The sequence below is a fragment of the Hypoxylon fragiforme genome, assembly GCF_022984875.1.
Source record: "Hypoxylon fragiforme strain CBS 206.31 chromosome Unknown GGS25scaffold_3, whole genome shotgun sequence".
Classification (NCBI taxonomy): Eukaryota; Fungi; Ascomycota; class Sordariomycetes; order Xylariales; family Hypoxylaceae; genus Hypoxylon; species Hypoxylon fragiforme.
Genome location: NW_026054758.1, coordinates 951376 through 973168, shown reverse-complemented (window position 1 = coordinate 973168; position 21793 = coordinate 951376). Strand labels below are relative to the sequence as shown.

At 46.4% G+C, this 21793-nt stretch overlaps 5 protein-coding genes across 5 annotated transcripts; 1 reads left to right on the top strand and 4 right to left on the bottom strand.

Annotated features, from left to right (window-relative positions):
* Nucleotides 1-4385: 4385 nt before the first annotated feature.
* Nucleotides 4386-6187, top strand: GGS25DRAFT_480374 (Apc15p protein-domain-containing protein). The gene is made up of 2 exons (XM_049260082.1): nucleotides 4386-4656; nucleotides 4725-6187. Exons 1-2 carry the CDS (start codon nucleotides 4621-4623, stop codon nucleotides 5865-5867), a joined length of 1179 nt encoding a protein of 392 aa, XP_049118664.1. The 5' UTR covers nucleotides 4386-4620; the 3' UTR covers nucleotides 5868-6187.
* A 666-nt stretch (nucleotides 6188-6853) lies between these two features.
* GGS25DRAFT_171489 (uncharacterized protein) lies at nucleotides 6854-8418 on the bottom strand. Its single transcript, XM_049256568.1, has 5 exons — nucleotides 8183-8418; nucleotides 8103-8114; nucleotides 7529-7753; nucleotides 7313-7436; nucleotides 6854-7144 (listed from the first exon to the last, which is right to left on the bottom strand). Exons 2-5 carry the CDS (start codon nucleotides 8111-8113, stop codon nucleotides 6938-6940), a joined length of 567 nt encoding a protein of 188 aa, XP_049118663.1. The 5' UTR covers nucleotide 8114; nucleotides 8183-8418; the 3' UTR covers nucleotides 6854-6937.
* Nucleotides 8419-9427: 1009 nt separating this feature from the next.
* On the bottom strand, nucleotides 9428-11507 carry GGS25DRAFT_171399 (uncharacterized protein). Its single transcript, XM_049256567.1, has 2 exons — nucleotides 11233-11507; nucleotides 9428-10928 (listed from the first exon to the last, which is right to left on the bottom strand). The coding sequence occupies exon 2, from the start codon at nucleotides 10889-10891 to the stop codon at nucleotides 9644-9646; it is 1248 nt and encodes a 415-aa protein (XP_049118662.1). The 5' UTR covers nucleotides 10892-10928; nucleotides 11233-11507; the 3' UTR covers nucleotides 9428-9643.
* A 2769-nt stretch (nucleotides 11508-14276) lies between these two features.
* On the bottom strand, nucleotides 14277-16935 carry GGS25DRAFT_171362 (uncharacterized protein). Its single transcript, XM_049256566.1, has 3 exons — nucleotides 16452-16935; nucleotides 14724-16397; nucleotides 14277-14667 (listed from the first exon to the last, which is right to left on the bottom strand). The coding sequence occupies exons 1-3, from the start codon at nucleotides 16682-16684 to the stop codon at nucleotides 14424-14426; spliced, it is 2151 nt and encodes a 716-aa protein (XP_049118661.1). The 5' UTR covers nucleotides 16685-16935; the 3' UTR covers nucleotides 14277-14423.
* Nucleotides 16936-18384: 1449 nt separating this feature from the next.
* Nucleotides 18385-21239, bottom strand: GGS25DRAFT_480359 (P-loop containing nucleoside triphosphate hydrolase protein). Its single transcript, XM_049260081.1, has 2 exons — nucleotides 20872-21239; nucleotides 18385-20805 (listed from the first exon to the last, which is right to left on the bottom strand). The coding sequence occupies exons 1-2, from the start codon at nucleotides 21091-21093 to the stop codon at nucleotides 19030-19032; spliced, it is 1998 nt and encodes a 665-aa protein (XP_049118660.1). The 5' UTR covers nucleotides 21094-21239; the 3' UTR covers nucleotides 18385-19029.
* Between the last annotated feature and the right edge of the window lie 554 nt (nucleotides 21240-21793).

The following is a 21793-nucleotide window of genomic DNA, read 5'->3' as shown; positions in this document are numbered from 1 at the left end:
AATGAGATGAGCTAAGGCGGGTTACAGGTTACAGACTACAGACCAAGGCGTCTACAATAATTCTCACAAGGTTAGGTTAGGTTAGACCGTTAGAACCGTTAGAGTAGAAAAGAAGGAAAAAATGGTATTTATTCATATAGAATAGTAACAAATTTGAATATTGGTGTAGGAGCCGGGCGTGGAAGAGAAGATCGGCCTCCTCCACCTCCATCTTGGCATCTTAGCCCCAGCCCGAAATAATAAGAAGCGTATACTCTAAGTGGGGGAGGGGGAAGGAGATGGCCGAAGGACGGACGACAAGTCTTTCAAACCCCGGCATACTGTTTGCGTCTATTGGTTTAAACTGCACGGCTAGTTAAATCGGTGACGTTACCGGAGTTCAAATTGCCTCTGCCCTTGGTACGCCTTGGTGCATTTGGTACGTAGAGCTATTGAAGATTAACAAACGCACAATTCTGATTGGTTATAAGTCATCAAACCTGGCAAGGTCTATGGCAGTTGCTGGTAAACCTTAGCCTTTTAGTCTGACTTTTAGCTGCTCTGTACTATGTACTGCCTATGCATGCACACCCTAGTAACTAGTACATAGTTGATGTATATTACTAGCTACCAGGTATATAACGGTATCCATATGCGCTACCTAGATTTATGTACGTAGCTAGGCTACTAGGTAATGATTCTATGTAGTAGGCAATTAGTTACCACATGCAACTAGTTATATACACGGCAGGTAGTAGGTGCCAAAATGAGCAACCCATTGCATATGTATGCATAATATTCAATATTTAATATTTTGGGAACTCGGCCGCGACCTAAATCTTGATTAGAATACATACATAGTACATCTCAGGTCGTATACATTCAATGTTGTACTTCAATGATGTATGTACTTCAATGTTGATAGGTAGGCAAATGAGAGTGTTGAGAAAAATAAAATATCGCGCAAATCATGGGATATTTAGAGACAAGAGATTTATATAAACTTGTCCAATAGGCGGTGTTTTTATTAATGTGTGATCAAAGAAGACGACGTAAGAGGCGAATGAATGGGGACGATCAAAAGATGACCACGTAGATTTACGCTATGGGATGCAAGAGGTGACGGTCCAACCGTCCAAGCAATTGGGTAGGAATTCATGATATAGTACGTATTGTACCAGAGGAGAAGTTGGGGGTAACCAAGAACTACCTACACTACCTACATAACATGTATGGTAGGTAGGTTAGACTGTTAGCTATTTTGCAGAGACTACTCTGCTATGTACAACTAGGTATACTAAAAAATGCAACATGCCATCATCTTGGTCCCAATAATGCTTCTCTACATTTCTGGTGTGCGAGTTTGTTTGCGTGCGTCTGGTGTGAATTAACTCGCTTAGTATGCGAACCTGGTCACATCTGATTGACTCTTGCAAATAAAGGGAATAAAAGTTCTTGCCGTTCATCGGAGGCCATCATGGCTATTAGCTACGTAGCCGCAAATGACGGGCTTTGAGTAATACATAATTGAAAGAACCGAAAATGTACCCCTGCCACCTGGAACGTCTACAATATCATAATATGAACATTGCTCTAGCTATAGTAGTATAGTTATTAGTCTAATTCCAGAACACCCTGCGCACCCCACACAGACATGCATAACCCGGGTGGTAGGGGTATCTGTCCAGGAAAGCTAAGAGGAGTCCCTTCCCGTGCAGACGGATTGGCGGGAGAGGAGTAGGTTAGGGCTCACTCCAGAATGTCGAATGAGGAGTTACATATCGAGAAAGTCCGTGTATAGTTAGATGGTAGGATGTGCCCAATTAACGCAAGGGGCATCCCTATGAATCATAAGGAGCTCCATGGTCCGATGTCGCGTCACCCGCTGCTGCGGAACACTACGATACTGTACGTATGTAGGCATGTGGTGTATGTATGTAGGTATGTAGGTATGCATGTAGTCGTATGCAGCATCAATGTGCCAGGGTAGCAAGCCTACCTACATAGTAGGTACCTAGGTAGGCAAGGTGGTAGGGTCCGATGTGAACGAACCCGCTTAGGGAGAGCCTCCATTTGGGGCTTGCTGCGTGGCAGCGTGGGGTCTAAAACTCTCGAACGGGCAAATACGTTTGGAGAACCAAAGAATGAGGGGACACGGGGGGGTTCAACCAAGATGCTCTGGTTTTTGGTTGTCTCACGTAGGGGGTATGTACATATGTACCTACCTACCTACCTTTGTCGTCTGAAATGGTAATAACTACCATTATATCCCGCAGACTACATACTTAGATACTAAACATGCCTGAGCTGACAAGTGTCAAATAACTAGGTATTTATTACCATCAATTCTTATAATCATTCCCATGTTAGCTGGTCAATTGAAAGTTCTAGAAATAACTACATGCTATTACAAAAGGTCGCCCAGGCCCCAGGTGACTACTGGGTGTTCAGGTATACTACATACGACCCATTTAAGATAGTCAGCCAGTAAGAAGTTGTGAAATGCTTTGTTTGTTAGTCTGGGGACAGTCTTTAATCTTACTCGGTGTTATTATGCACGGCGAACCTGCATTCAACTTCAAGCACACAGACATGGAACTACATACATATGTACTATAATACGCGGTAGAGTAACATACATATGTATAAGTAACCCAAGATGTGACTGGGATCATACATTAATAGCCCGGTGTTAGAGGTTCTGGCCGCGTGATCTTCCATACCACGGCTACTAGGTAGTATTTTTCCTCGGTTGGGAGAGTTCTAGGTTCGAATATTAGCAGTAAAAGAATCGACAACAGCAAATAAGCAACCCGCCAATCAAAGCACTTGTTTATAAGATGAATGTTATCTATGCACTAGTACATACCTTACCCTGGGTTTATGTAGTATTTTCATACATACATAGGTAGTATAGCTCTCCTGCGAGCCGCTAGTGCTAAGCAGGCCGGAGACCCCTAACTAGCAGGCCATCTAGATCTCAGCTAGTACTAATGTGGTCATTATATATGTATTCCTAATATGTAGTAGTAGTAGATATAATAGTAGTGTTGACTACCTAGTACATACTTACATACTATGTATGTATACTACTTATATGAACAAAAAACCCCATTCTCTCGTTTAGAGGACGGAAGGCCACGCGGTATCAAGGTTGGCTTTGTAAGATGAGCGTAGGAGTTGTTGTGCCATACACCATACACCATATATTCATAGTACAGACTATACTCATATACTCATAGATGAATACCATCTATTACCTACTATGTACATACTTATTACATCCGTGGATATATACACTCGACGGGGAAAAGTGGCAGGATCAACCGAGATCGGCCATGGTGAATTAAGCCTTGAGAACCCTGCTACCTACCTAGGTAGGACCTGGTAGGTACCTATTCTATTCCCTGCTGTCCGCGGAGGAGAGCGGGGCGGACTTAATTAGTGAGGGCTGACGGGCGGGCTCTGGGAACCCTAGTAGCACGTGCACTACATACCTAGTAGTTACATATGTCTGTAGACTCTGTACGACATTTTAAAAACCGGACGCCTTCATCGCCGTTGAAAGCACAAAATGTTTCCACCTTGCCACTTCTTTATTCCGATATTTCCCGAAAACTCCCTTAGTCTATAAACACTATTACGAGGCACAGCCGAAATATACAAGCAGTTAGTTATATGGGGGTTAACGACTTGTGCCTTTTCCTTTTTTACCTGCCGCGGTTCTTTCCACCGCTAAACCCTCCGAACATCATACCGTACGATTTCCTGCCTTAGTAGGATATCAGGGTATTTTCATTACTTGATGAAAACATAGTTTGCCTTTTTTTTTTTTTTTTTTTTTTCTCTGTAAGCGTACCTATGGGCAACCTGACTGGACTCATAACTCGTTACATAGTACCTACATAGCATCTAGCTAAGGTTACATACTTGTTGGCTGGGGCTGTCGCGCAACGGCATGGGAGAAACGAAAACGAGAATAAAAGAGGAGAATAAGTTATTGACAGCCCAACTCGCTCATGGCTTATGAAGAGAATTCGGAGGGACAGCACATATATTAGTTGACGAGAAGAGTATTGATGAACAAAGTGGTAGCGCAGGATGCAAGAAGCACTTGACTTGCTGCCAACGCCTGTCATAGATTGATAGACTGATACATACCTACCTAGGTATGTTTTCAACCATCAACACCTGGACGCATATTTCAGTAAGTGACAAAAAGTAGTCAGGACCTGTCAGGACTCAGGTAAGTGCATTGCAATAACTATCAACTGCCTTACCCACGGGCCACGAGGTTGTGGGTCCTCAGTGACCCCCCTATGTAGGTATAGAAATGCTTAGTCATAATCGATTGTCATTAGTTAAATGTTTGGAGGCTCAAAAACAAACAATTGAAACATTGAAACCCCAACATTGAAAACACCTTCACCCTCCCTTGACAGTCTTGACTATGTACAATACATCCCCAGATCTCCACAACTGAGGTCACTATAACCACTAGACAACTAATCCCTGGTCCCTGGAACTTGAGTTACTTTCTCCAACTCTTCCATTGCGAATGATGTCCTCCAACCCGCCATCCCTATTAGCCATCAATTGCAATTAGCTCGGGACAATCTGTTCCCGAGTCAAGCTATCACCATGTTGTCTCTCCTTCCAGACCTATCACCCCGCGACGTATGTGCCCCTTTCCTCCTACCTCTACCTCTAACCCCCACGCAAAGCTGATCATAAAATGGAAACAGTCTCATTCACTATGGTACACTTCCTCGCGTAACCCGCTCGCCTCGGCCCCGCCCTACGCCCCCGACGGATACCCCACATCTCAGCAACATCAACAGCAACACCAACAGCCGCAAGATGGACCTGGCGGCGTCTCGCCTAATGGGGCTAATGGCTATCACCATCGGCGGGGCGCCCACCTCTTGGAACGGACCCAGCTCGCGCGCCTGCGCGCCGACGAGCTGAACATGGAACGCCGCCGCCAGAACGTGGTCAACTTCGGCAGCACGTGGCTGAAGCCCCCCGGTGTCTCCAAGACCTTACACCAGCTGCGCGAGGAACGCCGCGAGGTCGAAGAGCACCAGGAGGCCATGCGCCGCGAGCAGCTTGCCCAGGAGCTTGCCGAGGCAGAGGCCGCGGGGGCTGGCGGCGTAGATGGCGGGCTCAATGCGCCGGAGGGCGGCGACGAAGATGGTGTAATGGATGATGTGCAGCTGGACGGGGCGAGAGATCTAGACGAGGATATCCCTGAGGCGGACGCTGCTGACTTCGGCATGGGCTCCGACGAGGATGATGAAGAGGAGGATGAAGATTCTGACGAAGACGAGGACGAGGATGAGGAAGAAGACGATGGCCCAGAACAAAGAGCGGAGCGTACACAGCGGGAGCTCATGGCACAGCGGATGAGAGCTGCGGATGATGCGTTCCGCGAATCACTGGCCCGCGGTCCAGACGGCCCCAGCTACTACGGCGCCGATGACGAAGTAGACGAAGAACACCAGGCCCAGATGATCCAGGAAGATGACGTGGTCGGCCACGGAGATGATGGAGACGGTGGCCTGGACATGGATGCTGACCTTGACGACGACATCCCGGAAGCCGAGGACGATGGCTATGAACATACGGACTCGGAAGATGATGTGACCAGCAGCGAGGCGGACCAAGGCGAGTTGAGCTTCGCGGCCCGGCCATCACAACCGTCACAGCCGCAGCTACACCCGCAACACCGATACCGAAGCAGCCTCGCGCGAAGCGACGCGACGCGCAACAGCCTTGCCATCAGCGACATCCTGTCCCACGACGAAAGCAGCATGCTCGAGAGCAGCCCAGAACTCCATCGACAGAACCGCCACCACAGCCACGGCCATGCGCGTCGTGGCCGTTAGGTTAAAGATACAGATTTGGAGCTGAAGAAACCCCTCCCTTCCTCATTCATTTACTTGCGTCGCTTGCATCACTATTCGTACATAGGTACCTTGCTTTGCTTGACCTTGAGATACCCCCTTTTGCTATCTATCCCTCTCTTCACCATACCTACACTACATAATCATCTCGCCCCCCAATCCTAGTCCTAATCCATGGACAAAGAAAACCCGATCGATTATCATACATACATACATAGCTCGCCGGCCGGTGTCGCTGAGTTACTTGTTTTTTAACAAAATACGGGACAATGGCAATGGCAATGGCAATGGCAATGGCAATGAAAACGAAGACATGGATTATGATGACACTACATGTTGATTATGATAATAATATAAATAAAAAAAAACCAAAACCAAGTTCCTAATCTTTCTTGTCTTGGTAACTGGTAACAACCTTGAATCAAAGTGCCAAGTTCGTGGTGATCCGTCCGTAGATGACTACCTAGTACTATGTAGGTAAGTAGGTACTAGGTATATACTCTGTACTGTACTATAATGCATGTATGTTATGTTACATACGCGTGACCCCTCGTCCTAATCCTCGCGAAGTAGGTAGTTTTCTTTCTTTCTTCCCCTTTCACTTTGCCTAATACCTAGGATGTAGGTAGGTAAGGCAGGCAGGCAGGCACCTTAGCTAGCTGGGCTCCTACCTGAGGATTCGGAAACGGGGGTTCGTTTGTCTGGTTCTGGTTTTGCTACATATGTAGGTAGGCAGGTGGGAATAATACCATTCGCATGCAACCAACCAACCAACCATCACGCCGTAAACGCCCCCCTTCTTCTTTTTGATATTCCATCGTGTGGCTTACTCGCTGTTCTCTCTCTCTCTCTCTCTCTCTGCAAGCTTCTCCGTAGGTGCTCATGTATTCAGAATGCTTTTTTTTCGCTGTGTTGGTTGTATATTAATCGGTTGCTGTAGTAATGTATCTAGGTAGGTAGGTAGGCCGGTCGTTGGGGGGTATTTTATCCATCGTCCCTCACATAGGAAGTGAGAGACGTGTGTGAGGAGGTAGGAGGAGGAGGGAAGTAGATCAGAAGAGCCAGACGTAGAGGAATACGAAAATGACGGCAGCGAAGAAAATGAGCCAGACCTTCCAGCCGACGCCGGTGCGCTCGGCCATGAGGAGCATACGGTTCATGGTGCCGCGCAGCCGTAACCGGGTCGAGTCGAAGGTGTCGTTCATCTTCTCCGCCAGCGCCGACGACTCCCTGATCTCTTCGCCGATCGCCGTCGTCATCTTGGATGGTGCGCATAACACATTAGCATCGTCGTTTATGTTCTAAGCTAAATTGCTTAAAAGGAGTAAAGAGAGGTCTAGACAAGTCTGATGATGTTTTTGCTTCTTCTTCTTCCAAAGAGAAAAAGGAAATCCTTGGCAAACCCCCCTTTCCCCTTCGGAACTTACGCGCAGCATCAGCAGTAGTATAAAACTCACATCTTTCAGAACCTTGACTTTGCCTAGGATGCCCTCGACGTGCTGGTCATTCTGGCTTTCTAGCTCGTTGAGCACCGCGTCGCTGTACTGGCCCCTACAATAATCACACCCATTGCCATTAGCATTCCCTATTCCTCCGTATTTCCCCGGGGGGAGGGGAGCGGGATGTGACGGATAAGTTCGTACCTCGAATTCGGTGTTGCCGGTCTGTAGCTCGCTCTGTTATCCACACCTAGATGGGTACCGCCTAGCCCCGAGCCGTTGCTGCTGCCCCCCGAGTATCCATAGCCATAACCACCCGGTGCCGGGCTCGGCCGTCTCGCCGGATCAGCGCTGTTTCTGCCGCTGCCATTGTATCCCTCGAACAGGGCGCTGCGCGAATCCCGCTGGTGGAGCGTCGAGTGGCTAAACCTGTAATCGCGAAATAAAGAAAAACCCTTGTCGTCAGCAAGAAGCCCTTCTGATAGATAGCATGATTCCAAAGCAAAAGTCGCAAGAAAAGATTCTGGTATTTCGTGTCCTTTCAACCCTAACCTCCTCCCAAGTAAGCTTGTCTCCTCCTTTCCTTTCGTATTCCCTATTAGCCGCGCGGCGACCGCGATTCGTAAATGAGAGTCCCCAGTCGTCCCAAGAAATTCGCATCATCGGCTCGCCGGTGGTGCCCGCCAGTAAGCTATAGAACTAACTAACTGTCGTATATGTATATGACTTCTTCCCAAGCCAAGGAAATAGTCTGAATGGGAAGAGATCCATAACGTACCTTGATGACATGCTGCTGTTGGTGTGCGGTGAAAATTAGACGTACATGTGGTATAGGAGGAGATTAGGTATCGGGCGTACATGTAGCAAAACGGAACTTGGGAACTTGGAAGTTCCAGATGTCAAATAATTTGGTACCTTATTAGTAGTACAGATTGAAAAAGCATCTGCCAGCTGTTGCCACGTGGAGCCAACTATGTACATCGGGTACATGCTAGTAGTACATCAATATGATACATCATGCTAGGTACAGTGTATGTACCGTAGAAATACCGTCCCTCGTTCCCCCAAGTCACAGATAAATAAATAACCTTAACTTAAATGCTCAAAGCATGGCAGAAAATCATGGTTATCATAAATCTTAAAAAGTAGGTAAATTGAAATCAAATATTGCCAAGGTTAAGATTGCAGCAAGGATGTGGAGATACCGGTTTAATCATATCATATTAATATCCGTTCCCTACTAAATACATACCAGGTAAACTTATCTGTAGATCTTCACAGCATTGTGGATATTACCATAGTAGACGATTAGTAGTATGGTGTGGATATACTTCGTACAGTCTGTGGATATTGTACGAACTACACTACACTACACTACGTACGTGGATATAGTTAGTTACGTGGAGAGCGTGGAGAGCAAAATCCCCCTTTCAAGCTGTTGAGGGTACATATGTACCTTATAGTATTAATAAACCTGACTGAAACCTCCAAACTTGAAGCCATCCCTAAGCCATAGTTACCTAAAATGCAGAATGTAAAAAATCAACATGTTGAAACGTGGACAGATGTTTCCATTTATCACAGACAACCGCTTTTCGCGGCCATCCTTTTTATTATTATCAACCTAGAACACTATGTGCTCCGGAATTTTATTTCGCTCCTCCGAGATGTTTTGGACTGTTCAAGTCTTTGTGTATCCCGTCCTACATCCACTGAGCCCCCAATAGTAGGTAGCCGCGCGCTTCCAAGCCTACCAGTCAGCCATCCATCCATCCATGACTACCTCTTATCAATCCCTCTTTTTGATCATAGTGCTTCTTTGAATCCTCGGACTAGATCACCAGTACCAGTGCTCCTCCTCCTTGCGTGGAATACGATGACTTTTTAGGAAAGATTTCCAGCAATGCCGTCATATTCCACTCAATGCAATTGGATATTAGGCCATAAAGGTTAAAACGCGAAGGTGAATTGAAAATCCCAAACGCTAGACACCGCTTCTGACGCACCATATATACACATCAGTTGGCGTGATCCCTCGACTGTTTGTGGTGATTGGGCGAATTAATATCTCCCAAATAGGAAAAAAAAAGGGAGAGATCTAAGATGTTTCGACTAAATTTGTTTGTTGAAAGATTACGCTTATGAACGATAGTAAAACTATAATGCAAGAACCGCCGGGCGCCATTTTTGAAATCCAAGAGGACGCGTAGCACCAAGAAAAAAAATACATGAAAAACGTTGCGTGGCCGAAGTTACGTCGCGTCCAAGTTCGGGTATCATCTGAACGGAAACAGGGAAATGAACCCAGGGTCGGTGAGACTAAAAGTTCTGCGAGATACCGGCGGTTTGCTGAGGATAGTGCGATGGGTTCTCGATACGAGTATTGCGGCGGGCTGGGTTATCTCGGATGACAGGCTGCCCCCCAGCCTCACCTGGGCGTTGTTGGTCATATGCGCCGTCAGCATACGGATTATTACCACCATATTGGTCGAGGTAAGCGGGTGCGCCGTAGGATCCAGCGTCACCAGAGCCATCAGATCGGCCTGCAGCACTATATGACGATGAGGCATTCGACGGCCCGCGGTGAACGGTTTCATTGCCGCGGTTGTCGGTGGCGGCTGGACCCATGGCTCCCAGAATCTCGCCCTCGGGTGGTTGGGAACCCTCATTGATTAACCCATCTCCTGATCTAGTGTCAGAAAAGTTTCCTCTAGTAGGTGAGGTTGCATCCGAGTAAGCCACACCTGCTGCACCGCCAGACATTGTAGTCGAAGCTTTCCTTCCTGTTGAACCACCGAGAGTAGTTGAACCCCATCCACGATAACCCGTAGATCCGTCTTCCTTCATCTCGTACGTTCCTGCAGCGCCGCCAGCAGCTCCCATGTCTGGCAGAGTAGGGTCGTTGTTCGGATTATAGCTATAATCTTCAACCTCTTTCCTCCTCTCCTCCTCGGCATCCTTGCGTGCCTTGCGTTTCCTCCACCAGAAAAGACCGCCAATAACCAGAAGTGTCACGGCGGCTATGGGAACGACAACAGCTACAGCGATTTTAGCGGGTTCCGATATGGTACCTGTCTGGGTAGGCTTTGACGTTATGATAGCACCATTCGAATCCGTAGAGGTAGCTGCAGTGGTTGACTGGGCTGTGTTGGTTGCCATCTGGGTCGAGGTGACCGTAACAAACTGAGTGCTTCCATCAACTCCCGTGCTAACCTGTGTTGTGGTGATCACAACACTAGAGGTTGGTAATGGTGTTGTTATGGTGGTTGAAGTAGGTGTTGTAGCTGGGGCAGTGGTGCTTGTAGAAGTCGAGGTAGGTGTCGAGGGTTGTGCTTCACTGGTGGTGCTAGTGGTGGTGGGAGTAGTAGGTACACTAGTGGTAGTGGAAGCTTCCGATGTGGTGGATGTAGTCGTTGGGGGATCGGAAGTGGTGGTAGGAGTGGTTGCGGGTAGGGTAGTAGAGGTGTCAGACGAAACACTTGTAGGTGTAGACACCGACGTAGGCTCAGTGGCCGGATTTGAAGTGGTCTCCAGTACGGAATCCGTACTCGTCGCGTTGGTAGACATGGTGAATTGTCTCGCGACGTTGAATCCCAATATGTCCCTGTAAGGCGCCATGTTAGTATAACGAATGGCGAAGACTTGGTAGCGATGAAAGCGTGAGAGATCAGTTGAAGGGAATGTAAGTAAGTTTGGTCCAAACAAAGCGGAGCGCTATCCGGCTGGATGGGGCACTGGAGCTGAGTGGTCCAATGAGGGTATCATGGAATGTGTCGCAAGTTCGCCACAACACAACTTGTCAATGTGCATTAAATGCCATCGATTGTGCGGGCTCCACGGAATAAGATCATCATCGTCATTCATTCATTCATCCAGCCTTTCTTTCATTCATTCATTCAGAAACGTACCTATAATAATCAAAACCTGCTAGTCAAGTAAACCAATCGACAGATTAAAGAAGACTGGATGAGAGAGTAGCAAGTATCGAAAGGGCGTCGACAATTGAACTTGCTTGGCTACTGTTTCGAATTGTGCTGACTTGAGACGCGAAAGGGAAGACGCCAGGAGGATGGACGAGAACAATGGGAAAAAATGAAGTACAGTACTGTCAGTACTAGGTCAGTACAAGTCTGGTTGGGTGTACCCAACTGGTTAGACAAGCCTTGACAAGGGCCAGAAGGAATTCTAGCGATTGAATGATTGAATGAGCGAATAGGCTAATGCATACGAAGTACAGGTACAGGGATTCTCCTAGATAAGGCGTGGCTGAGTCTCTGGTTTTTTCATTTCCCGCTTGTGCCTTTTTTCTCTTCTCTCAGCTTATGCCGACAGAATGAAAATGATAGGGCAGGAATGCTGCAAAGCCGCGGGTCCAAGGAGGTTTAGCCTAGTACCAAGTAGTTGAGACAAGTCTCGGAGTCGGAAGTATGGTAATAGTAAGTGTTTCTGACAATGATAAGAAGAGAGCAAAAAAGGAATAAATATTATAAGTCGGTCAGTCAGTCATAAGAGTTGGCAATTTGAACTTGTCGGTTAGAAACAAAACACAAGGAGGGGAAAATACAAAATGGAAGGAAAAGGTGAAAGAGCTGGTGATAGATAGATGGGTTGAACAAAAAAAAAACAGAACAAAAAACACAAAAAGTTGGAATTTTCAATCTCATGTACATGCATGTATGTAAGTCAATATGTTAATTCGTACTACTAGCAGTAGGTAGAGTAGGTAGGTACATATTCATAACAAACAATACGGGCGGGCAACCCGGACAGACTCGTCGAATTGAGTTTAACTACATATGTACACCAGGTACACCCCGGGCGCTATGATGATTTTTAGTGATTTAAGATACTTCCCGTCGTATCACACACAACTTGAAAAGCAGCTAAGGACATGAGATGCCTTAACTTACCTAGCGTTGTTCCTCCTGCATTTGTCTCCGGTGCCCCTTACGGTTGTGGCTTGACAACTATTGAGCCGAGAGAACTGAAGTTACTGAACAATTAGGCAGGTATTAATACGGAAGGAATACACTGCGATGCATAGGTATCAGTACCTACTACCTATTACTTATCAACTACATATATATGTACCTAGCATGTGCAGTTCATTCTTCAACATTAAACGAATGTTACGATTTGCCTATATAAAATATAGAACATGGCCTAATATTATTTATGACGAAATGACTTCTGATCGTTCTGCCTCTAACCCCCTGACTAGGTAAGGTAGGTATGAGGTACATAGGCGCCGGCCACAAGCTACGTCTCCGATACGAATTTTCGGTGGATTCTGAAGAGCAAGATCTGCCTGTTTGAGTTGCTGAGGCAAGGTACACATCGATTCTCTGACGTGATGTCAGTACCTATTCACACCCGATCAAACGTTACCTGCTAAGTTTAGGTACAATACTTCACCTGGCGGCAGTTGTTTGGTCTAGCAATAGGTAACGGCCCCATCATTTGCTCCAGCTAGCTACATAATAGCACTTGCGCAAACCTCACGACTTGCTCAAGTTCAATTGCCCCGTATCCCTTAGTCCAACGAACTTCACCCAAGCCGGCCCTATGATAAGTCTTTTCCATATAAACCTCAAACTAGGTAGAGATTGCCTAGGTTAAGTACTCAACATCGATGCTAGTAATCCGGCATGTCAGAAAGTAGTACATACGTACCTACATACACTACCTACTAAGCACGATTTTTAACTTGCAGATAGCCAATCGTATAAGCTAGTTCTCATCATTGGCCTGCTTCTTACTCTCTATATACATATGTATATACTTGCTTTTGAGTAACCTGTTTTTAATCAAATAACCGGTAGTTATGTACAGTACGTCGTATAAATGTCCGGTATTCTCACTTGACGGCTCGTAAAGAATACCTAGGTACTTCCCTATCTATTGCTTAAATAGATCATTGCCACAAACACAGCCTTGGAGGTTCGTCCATATGTAAATATAATATAAGAGCTTGACACCTCGTCTGACGTGATATACATATGAACAGGCACCTCTACATGTTACATACAAAAAACCCTTACATACCTGCATGGCATATGTACAACTCATCAGACGATACTTATAGTCTTATGTCCCTTACGTACATACCTAACCTAGGACAACACGCAAACATTGAAGACTTGAAGTAACATTAAACTCATAGTTCCCGACCAAACGTCATATCCAAACTTCAATTTCAACAAGCAACAACTCTGATTGGCCTGATCTTGCCCGTTCCTTGATGTGAGACTTCCCAAAAAGGCCTTCGATCCGACCCGGGCCGAGCAGCGGACGAGACAGAACCCTAATCGCGTACAAAAACCTTGTACCAACCTAGGCTACCATACCTATAGTAGTACATATAACTACTGCGTTGGAAACCCATGTTTGCCGTCTAACTAAACAGTCGAACCCCCGGATCTACCGTTGTATGCGGGGAGAGAGAGCGTCCTGCTGTACCTTGCTACTCACCAGCTGAAGACTCGGTGTCTCAATTGGCGTTCATACTGTACTATGCCGTACTTACATACATAGCAGCTAGCTAGCTACATAAGTAGCACATACATAGTTAGGAGAATGAAATATATCTATAAGATTAAACAATTACAAAGACTACTAATAAAACATGAATATCAGCGCATGCCATGGTAGGTACATACACATACGTACAGGAAATATTAACAACGCTCTTACAAAACCTCCTCTCCCACTTATGTAAGGCTAGAAAGTTGCTGCTATACAAAGGACACGGGAGTTGGATGTGCGACAATGCCACGCTACAGGCACCGAGAAAACCAAGACAGTGAGTTTAACTATAACAGTTGTCACCAATGCCAAGGCAAACCAATGGATATATTGACAAAACCTAAAGCAAAAAACACTAGTTACCTGACGGTAGATACTGCACCGATCCTTCTATATAAAAGCCGCCATGCAAGGCCAAATGCTTCGCCGGTCATGATTGGTTTCCAGACTACCTACTCCGGAATCGAAGAAAAAAAGAGGGCATTAACGGTATATATTGCTCAGATATACAAGACGGATGGCCTTGCCACATTCGAAGTTCCTATGTGTCCAACTCTAGGCTGACAGCCTTGCTTTAGTCTCTCATCGCCCACGACGGCTTGAGCGTATCGCCCATAGAAGCCTGGGTGAAGACGGTATCACCAGGCAAGCGACTGACTCTTCCAGCACCTCCACGGATAGCGCTGAGGTTAGATGATGATATCCCGCTATGGTTGCTAACCACACTGCCCGCGTCACTCATCGTGTCGGGGTCCTTGAACCTACGCGGGGGGGCGAAGTCAAGGGCAGTAAACGTTCCTGATTTACGTAGAAGATGTCTGTCGGTTCATGTTAGATAGATTGGCCATATCATAATAATAGGGGATTTACTTACGGGCTGGGCAACGCTGGAGTGTCGTCAAAGGCACTCACTAACGGTGAGTGGATGGGAGTGTTTAAGACGTATGGTTTACGCTCGCCAACGGGGCTCTGTGACCGACCAGCTGCTACATCCTTGAAAGTAGGAGGGGGGGCGAAGTCGATAGCTCCCAGGATAGCAAACGAGTCATCTCTCAGCTTAGAGGGCGTAGGCAGTGTGCTGAGAGGAGCAGGAGGGGGCATCGGTTTTCGTGGTTTTCCATTTGGCATACGCGGGTTGGAGGCAGAAGAATCCGGACGCGGGCTCATCGGTGCCCATCTGTGGCTTGATGTTGATCCTGCCCTAGATCTTCCACGCGGTCCACCTGGCATGCCCATGCTTCCGTGAGGACCATGTCCATTAGGTCCATGGGGACCGGGGCCAGGCATTGGTCGTCTGTTGCGTGGAGGCGGGGTCATTGCACGGCGAGTAACAGGTTGCGCGTAGGGCATAACAAATGCATTCGTGTCAGGGTCAAAAAAGGCAGTGTCACCGAGGTAGTTGCTGTCGTCGTTGTGGTAAGCTGCGTTTTGAGGAAGAGGCGGGGGCTTCCCCGAGTCTGTCTTCGTCTCCTCAAAGTATTCTTTGTAGAAAGAACGAATTCTGTTGGCTCTAAACTCGGGATCTTCTGACTCGAGAAAATCGTCAGGTGGTAGAGGACGTAAACCGACGGATAACCTCCTGTTATCTTGCGCAGGTACACCTAACCCAGCTGATAGTGGATGCTCTTGTTGACCAGCATTACCAGCTGCCTCATGGTCTGGACCGTTGAGCTGGATATTCGCTGCGTAGTTATTGAATTCGATCGCAAAGTCTGGGCCAGCTGGAAGTGATTCATTTCTCGGCGGTGGTGTATTGGCGGAACGTAGGCCCGTGTTCCTGGGCGACGAACCCACAGAGCTCTGGGAAGCACGGGTGTCCATAATACCTAAACCTTGGGTCATAGAATCTCCGCGCCCACCGTTCGATCTGGCTGATTCATTTGAGATGGGTCGAGAGCTGGAAGGGGAAATCAGCGCCGCGGGTACTGGTTCCTGAATTTCAGGGACTTGGGGCATAGCCGTGGAATCGTCAACAAATCGGAATTCATTCTTCACTGGTAGAGGAGGCAGTGCTCCAACTGGCTCACGAAGCTGCGGGGGCAGCGCTGCAGGAGGTAACGGCGAGAGAGGAGACGTTGGGAGAGACTTCTGGCGGGGCGGGTATTCGCTGATAGCGATGGAAGGTCGATTCTGTGTGGAGTCACGACCAAGGCTGGAACGTCCCGAAGAGTTTCGGTTAGCTCCCTTTGGAATAGAGCGCATCGAGGCAACATCACTACCAGCATACTGGGTGACAGGCCGGTACGGGTCCTCATTTTGGTGTAGGCTCTTCGCCAAGGAGTTCAGGGACTCCCGTGAGTTTTGCATATTTGGCGGGAGTAGATAGGGGCTGGAAAGGTTCAAGTCCATGGAAAGCTGGACTTTGTGGCCCGGGTCCTTCTCCTTTCCGAACATAGCGCTCCGTCTCTTATTTCCCTTTCCAGGTACAGGGCCGTCAAGACCGAAGTCCATAGACTTGTACTTGTCTGTCTCATCTTCTTTCCTTTGTCTAACGGTAGTTCGATGGTGTAGGTACACCAAAACTAGAAGCGCAAGGCCTAGAGGAATGCTACATTGTGTCAGTCATTGTGAAATTAAACCAATTTATAAATCAATTACTTACCAAATACCTAGAATGATGGGAATGGTCATCGTGCTGCCAACTGGCTTCTCATCAAGATTATTCTCTCTCGCCGTAATTCGTCCTATAGCATTCGCATCCCCTGTGCCATGGTCACCTATCACTCCACTGGCCTCCAGCGGGTTATGTCCTTCAGCATCTGAGGGAAGATCCCTCGAATGGAGAGGGTGATGGCCATGTCCGTGGCCACGAACATGTAAATAGCGCCCCGTCATCGTTTCCACCTCGTGGTCTGAAATCCTTCTCGTAAAGCCTATATCGTTTCTCAAAAAGAAATATAATTAGATTGCTAGGCCGTACTCGATCAACCCCGAATCCGAACTTTGTTCATGCCACGCCGTTAGATAGTGACTCGTCGAGGTCGTGAAATGGGTGTTGTAGGGCAATGGTTCCTCAATTTCGATGCTAGGACCGAGCAGTATTATTTAACGAACCGATGTTTCGATACCAACACTTGATTAACAGCAGGCCCAAAATGAGTGACTTGTGGTTGGTGCACAAAAGAGTGACTTGAGGTTAGCTGGATGGATTTAATGAATGGCACGCCCGCTGGCAGGCAGTTAGGTCAGTTGACCGATTGTCGTCGAACTCCTGTAATGAGACGGTAGATTGAGGGTGTGAAAGAAAGAAAGAGTCAATTGAGAAACCATCGAAAGGGACAAAAGATGATGGACCGAGAGTACAAACGACAAGGTACCATTTCTCAATGGACCAGGGTTAAGCCAATGAGCGAATGAAATTAATATAGCGGAAATGAATGAAGGGGTTGTGGAGGCTACGATACACTAGCTCAGAATAGGGAAGAATTCCAACCAAATTGATCATTGAAGGTAGGGTTGCGGAATGTATTATTCAAACGTATTATTCGCGTATTATTCAAATATAATATTGCATTTTATTATAAAATGCAGTGGGTCCGAAATGGAAAAGTGGATCGGTACATAAGTGGAGTAAATTTTGCACCAAAATTTGGTGATATTACCTAATTTTACAGGTATCTAAGGCGCGTAAATCTCGATATGTCGTTTATGTGATCCGGCTGAACTAAGCTTTGAAGATTGCGTTGGACTTTGATCATAATGTGTTCGAAGAGCATGATCAAATCGGCGCCCCATTGCATAGGGAAAATGGCAAAAATGGCCATATAATTTAGCTTCAAATCTTGTAAATCTTCCATATTATTTCAGAGTGTAAAGCTTTATTGTATGTAGGTATATATTAAGTGTATTAGGTTAGGGTGGTCACGTGACCCACTTTTGAATAATACGGTATAATACGCATTTTACAGGGGTTTTGAATAATACGCGCATTTTATTTTAAAGTGCGCATTTTACGCAACCCTAATTGAAGGCACTGTCTTCTCCACTAGGTACCTACCTGGGTACCTACGGCGTAGTACCTAGGTACCTATTTACCCTACATGGTACCTAGTATCCATATCACAGTACTAAATCAAGGCCCAGTATTCATTACAAGTTAGTTAGCTGTGTAACTGTTTACCCTAGGTTACGTCCCTCACATCGACTTAGGGAGGATCCACTAATGCAGGAACAATGGTATTTATCCAATCATAGGTGATCCAATCATAGGTGATTATGAAGACGCTGATAAGGATCATGGGTTGCATGGGTAGCATAAGCTGGTAGATCCAGTCCCAAAGTAGTTTAGTTGATCTAGCCCCCTTTTTCTGTTCTAGGTATTAATCTTGGCTACGATGCTTGCTTCAACCTGTTCACTCTTCACTTCTTCACTGCTGTCAGACCGTTCACTTACATACATACCATTATCGCAGGCAACAAATTCAAGCCTTTACACCCGACATTATTTTCGTTATTTCCATAATAATAATTTTCTCCTTTCCTGTCCTTCCACAGATTATGGTTTAATAATTAATATTTCATCTTACCGTTGATCAAGCATACCCATACCCAGTTGTTATATGGACATAACTACTCTCTACCAAAAAAAGAAAAAGAAGAAACGTAGCAGGATTCGTAAGTCAAGGAAGCCATGCTGTACTTTGTTGTAAACTTTATAAATAGGTTCAAGTATACGTACGACAACATCTGCACTGATTCTGCAGTCCCCGATCCTACATAGTTAGTACACACGTACGCACTACACCGTACGGCATCCATACGCCCCTGACCTAGGGGGAGACACAGTAATCGGGACGGATCTAACTAGCAGTCTTGGTATTACATGCTTGATTCCAAGCTTTACGTAGCATTAGAAGTATTTCGTACAGGGTGCGCTAAGGGCTAACCGTAGAGCCAAGTTTGTTTCTCTCCTAGACAAGCCCTTCCCATTGGTTCCATTGGCTAACCCAATACTCACGTCTCAGCCTCAAAGGTCTAGCATCGATGTTGTTTCATGGTTGCATCTCTTTAACAAATTTCCCTTGACAAGGTACCTAGTAATTGTAGGTATTATATAGAGATGAATAGGGGGTAATAACTATTAGTTACTGCGTAGATAAATGGTTCTAGAAGAACTGACCCCATCGCCAGCCATCAGATGGGGCCTTGTCGCCGAAACAAGGCCGATAAATTGACGTTTCTCACGACTTAAGCTGATAATATCCTGACGCATATTCTAAGAGCCACCCTTTCTCGATTTTGCTGATATCGCGAATGAAAATCTTGCTGCCAGTTTCCATCACCTCGTGGAATATGACCCAATCAGCCTTGCGATTAAACATCAGAGAACTAGGATGTGCATAGAGCGTCGTTCCACCCTCAACGTTACGGAAGCTTCCGTCCGGTTGCATTCTTGCGGCATGTGCAAAATATCCAGTTGTAAGGCATCTTCGAATTTGCTCTCCCCTGTTAACTGCCGACGGTTTGAGGCTCTCGTCTACAGCTATCCCAAACCGTTCTAGGTACCGTTTCAGTTGGGCTCTGATACTCACCGCACGGGTCATAGCTTTAAAATTCAGGTGGTTTTCATGGCAAAATTTAGACTCTTTCTTGCCCTTGGTTACGAATGCTTGGTAGACATTCAATAGCGTCAAGTGATCACCTTCTTCAGCTGCAAATTTTCGTCGTACCGACTCCATCTGCTTTTTCTCTCCGTCCCTCTGAATCCATATCGAACCGCCAAGGCTTGCCATCGCTGCTATAGTTAGTATTTCACTTAGGCAGCCAAACGTGGGGGCCGTCAGCAGAGTCTTTGCCATCATTGGCTCAACCGCAAGCTCTGCCATCCTCATACCCAGGGGCTTTGTGAGTTTGGCATACTCATCTAAAGCACCTAGAGAGAAGAGTAGCTCCGTTGCTTTCATCATTAGTTCTGCGGGTGGAGGCGTCAGATAATCGAAGCGTACGACATTGTCGATCCCGAGTGCCTTGAGTTGTAATATGAATGGCGCAAGATTAGATCTTTGGATTTCCGGGATGTTCGCGTCGGGTAAGTTCTGGTACGCTTTCTCAGTATAAAGCCGAAAACATTTTCCCGGTTTCGTACGGCCAGCTCTCCCTGCCCGTTGTGATGCTGAGGCTTTCGAGAGAGGAGTTGCAGTTAGTGACTCGATGCCGGTTTTAGGGTCAAAAGCTCTCAGCTTCACGAAGCCTGAATCGATGACATAAACAATGCCATCGATGGTGACGGATGCTTCCGCTATATTAGTAGAGAAAATGACTTTCCTAGTGTTTTCAGGCGGGCTATCAAACACGAACATTTGTTGCTCTGTTGATAAGCCTGCATACAGTGGCAAGGCTAGGATCGACTGAGATGTGGGACCAAGTTGAGCTGATCGATCTGCAACAGCTTGGACAGCAGTATCAATCTCTTCACGACCTGTCAAGAAGACAAGGATATCACCATCCGACTCCTTTGTGTGGATGTCAAAAACAGTGGATATTGCTTTTTCGACATAGTCCTCCGCCGGTGACTCTAGATAGAGAATGTCTACGGGATACATTCTTCCTTCGAGGCTGATGATTGAGCCGACTCTGTTTTCTTCGTCTTCCGAACCATCTTGATTGGTAGGCTGCTCGGAGAAGAAATTAAGGAAATCTTCGGCCTGAAGAGTGGCGCTGCTTATGATTATCCGTAGTTCTGGCCTCCGTTTTCGTATCTTTTTCAAAAGGCCAAGAAGAATATCTGTGCTTATAGATCTCTCATGGGCTTCGTCCACCATGATCACAGAATAGCGAGATAGTAGTGGATCGACCAAGGCCTCCCTGATGAGTAGCCCATCGGTCAAGAATTTGATCCGAGTTGCAGCTGAGGTTACGTCCTCGAATCTAATAGAGTATCCAACTTCTTTTCCTAGTTCACAACCATACTCCTCGGCTACTCTAACAGCCACAGTGGTAGCCGCCACACGCCTAGGCTAGTTACTTGTCAGCTTATATGACTATATCGGTAGGTAGTACATAGGTAGGTAGCGATATCATACTTGGGTAACGCCAATGAGCTTTCCATCGGAGCACCATCCTGAATGCTCGAGGAATTGCGGTATCTGAGTGGTCTTGCCGGAACCGGTCTGGCCAATGACGATTGTGACAGGGTTTCTCTCGATGATATAAAGCAAGCTATCGTGGTGTTTGGCGATGGGCAGTAAAGCGGAGGGCTTATGAAGAGCAGGGATGAAAGTGGAAGCAAGGTCGAAATCCGCCATAGCAGATACCTAGGTAGGTACCGACCAAATTTCTTATTTCCTATAATATTATGCGATGTGAATCGATCCGTTTATCATGTTGTTTTGTTACGTCTTTTGTAAGATTCCCTGTTATACGGCGTAGTATACAGTACTACTAGTAGTACCTGTGCTTGAAATTACATAAGGCAAAGAATGGTCTACTACTACTAGTAGTATGCATTTAACCTAGTAGAATATTCAACGATTACATAAGAGTTAATGTTATGGAGCTGCTACCACCGTGGCTATCCACAATGAAGCACGTGCTTTTTATGCATTATTTAATAGGCAAGACATTCTTGCCTTCAATTAATTACTAAATGCCAACCAACCAACCAGCCAACATATTCATGAAGAAATATTGATCCCGATAAAGGAAAAGGAAAAGAAAAAGGAAAAGGACCTGAGCGGAAACACGAATTTGTACCTTATCAGGGCCCTTCCAGCTGCCATGGGGCAATACGGTGTTGGTGCTGTACGGCGGTTGAGAATGCCATCATGAACCAGTGATAACAATGTCCTGGTCTTCCTCCAGGCCCTCGAATTTCTCCCTGTCATACACCCACAGACAATCCAAAATGCCACAACAACAGCATCAACGGTACTTTACGCAATATAACTATGGCGGACTTATGCTTAATTAATATTCTATGTCCAGCCCACGTGACTTGTGCCCGTT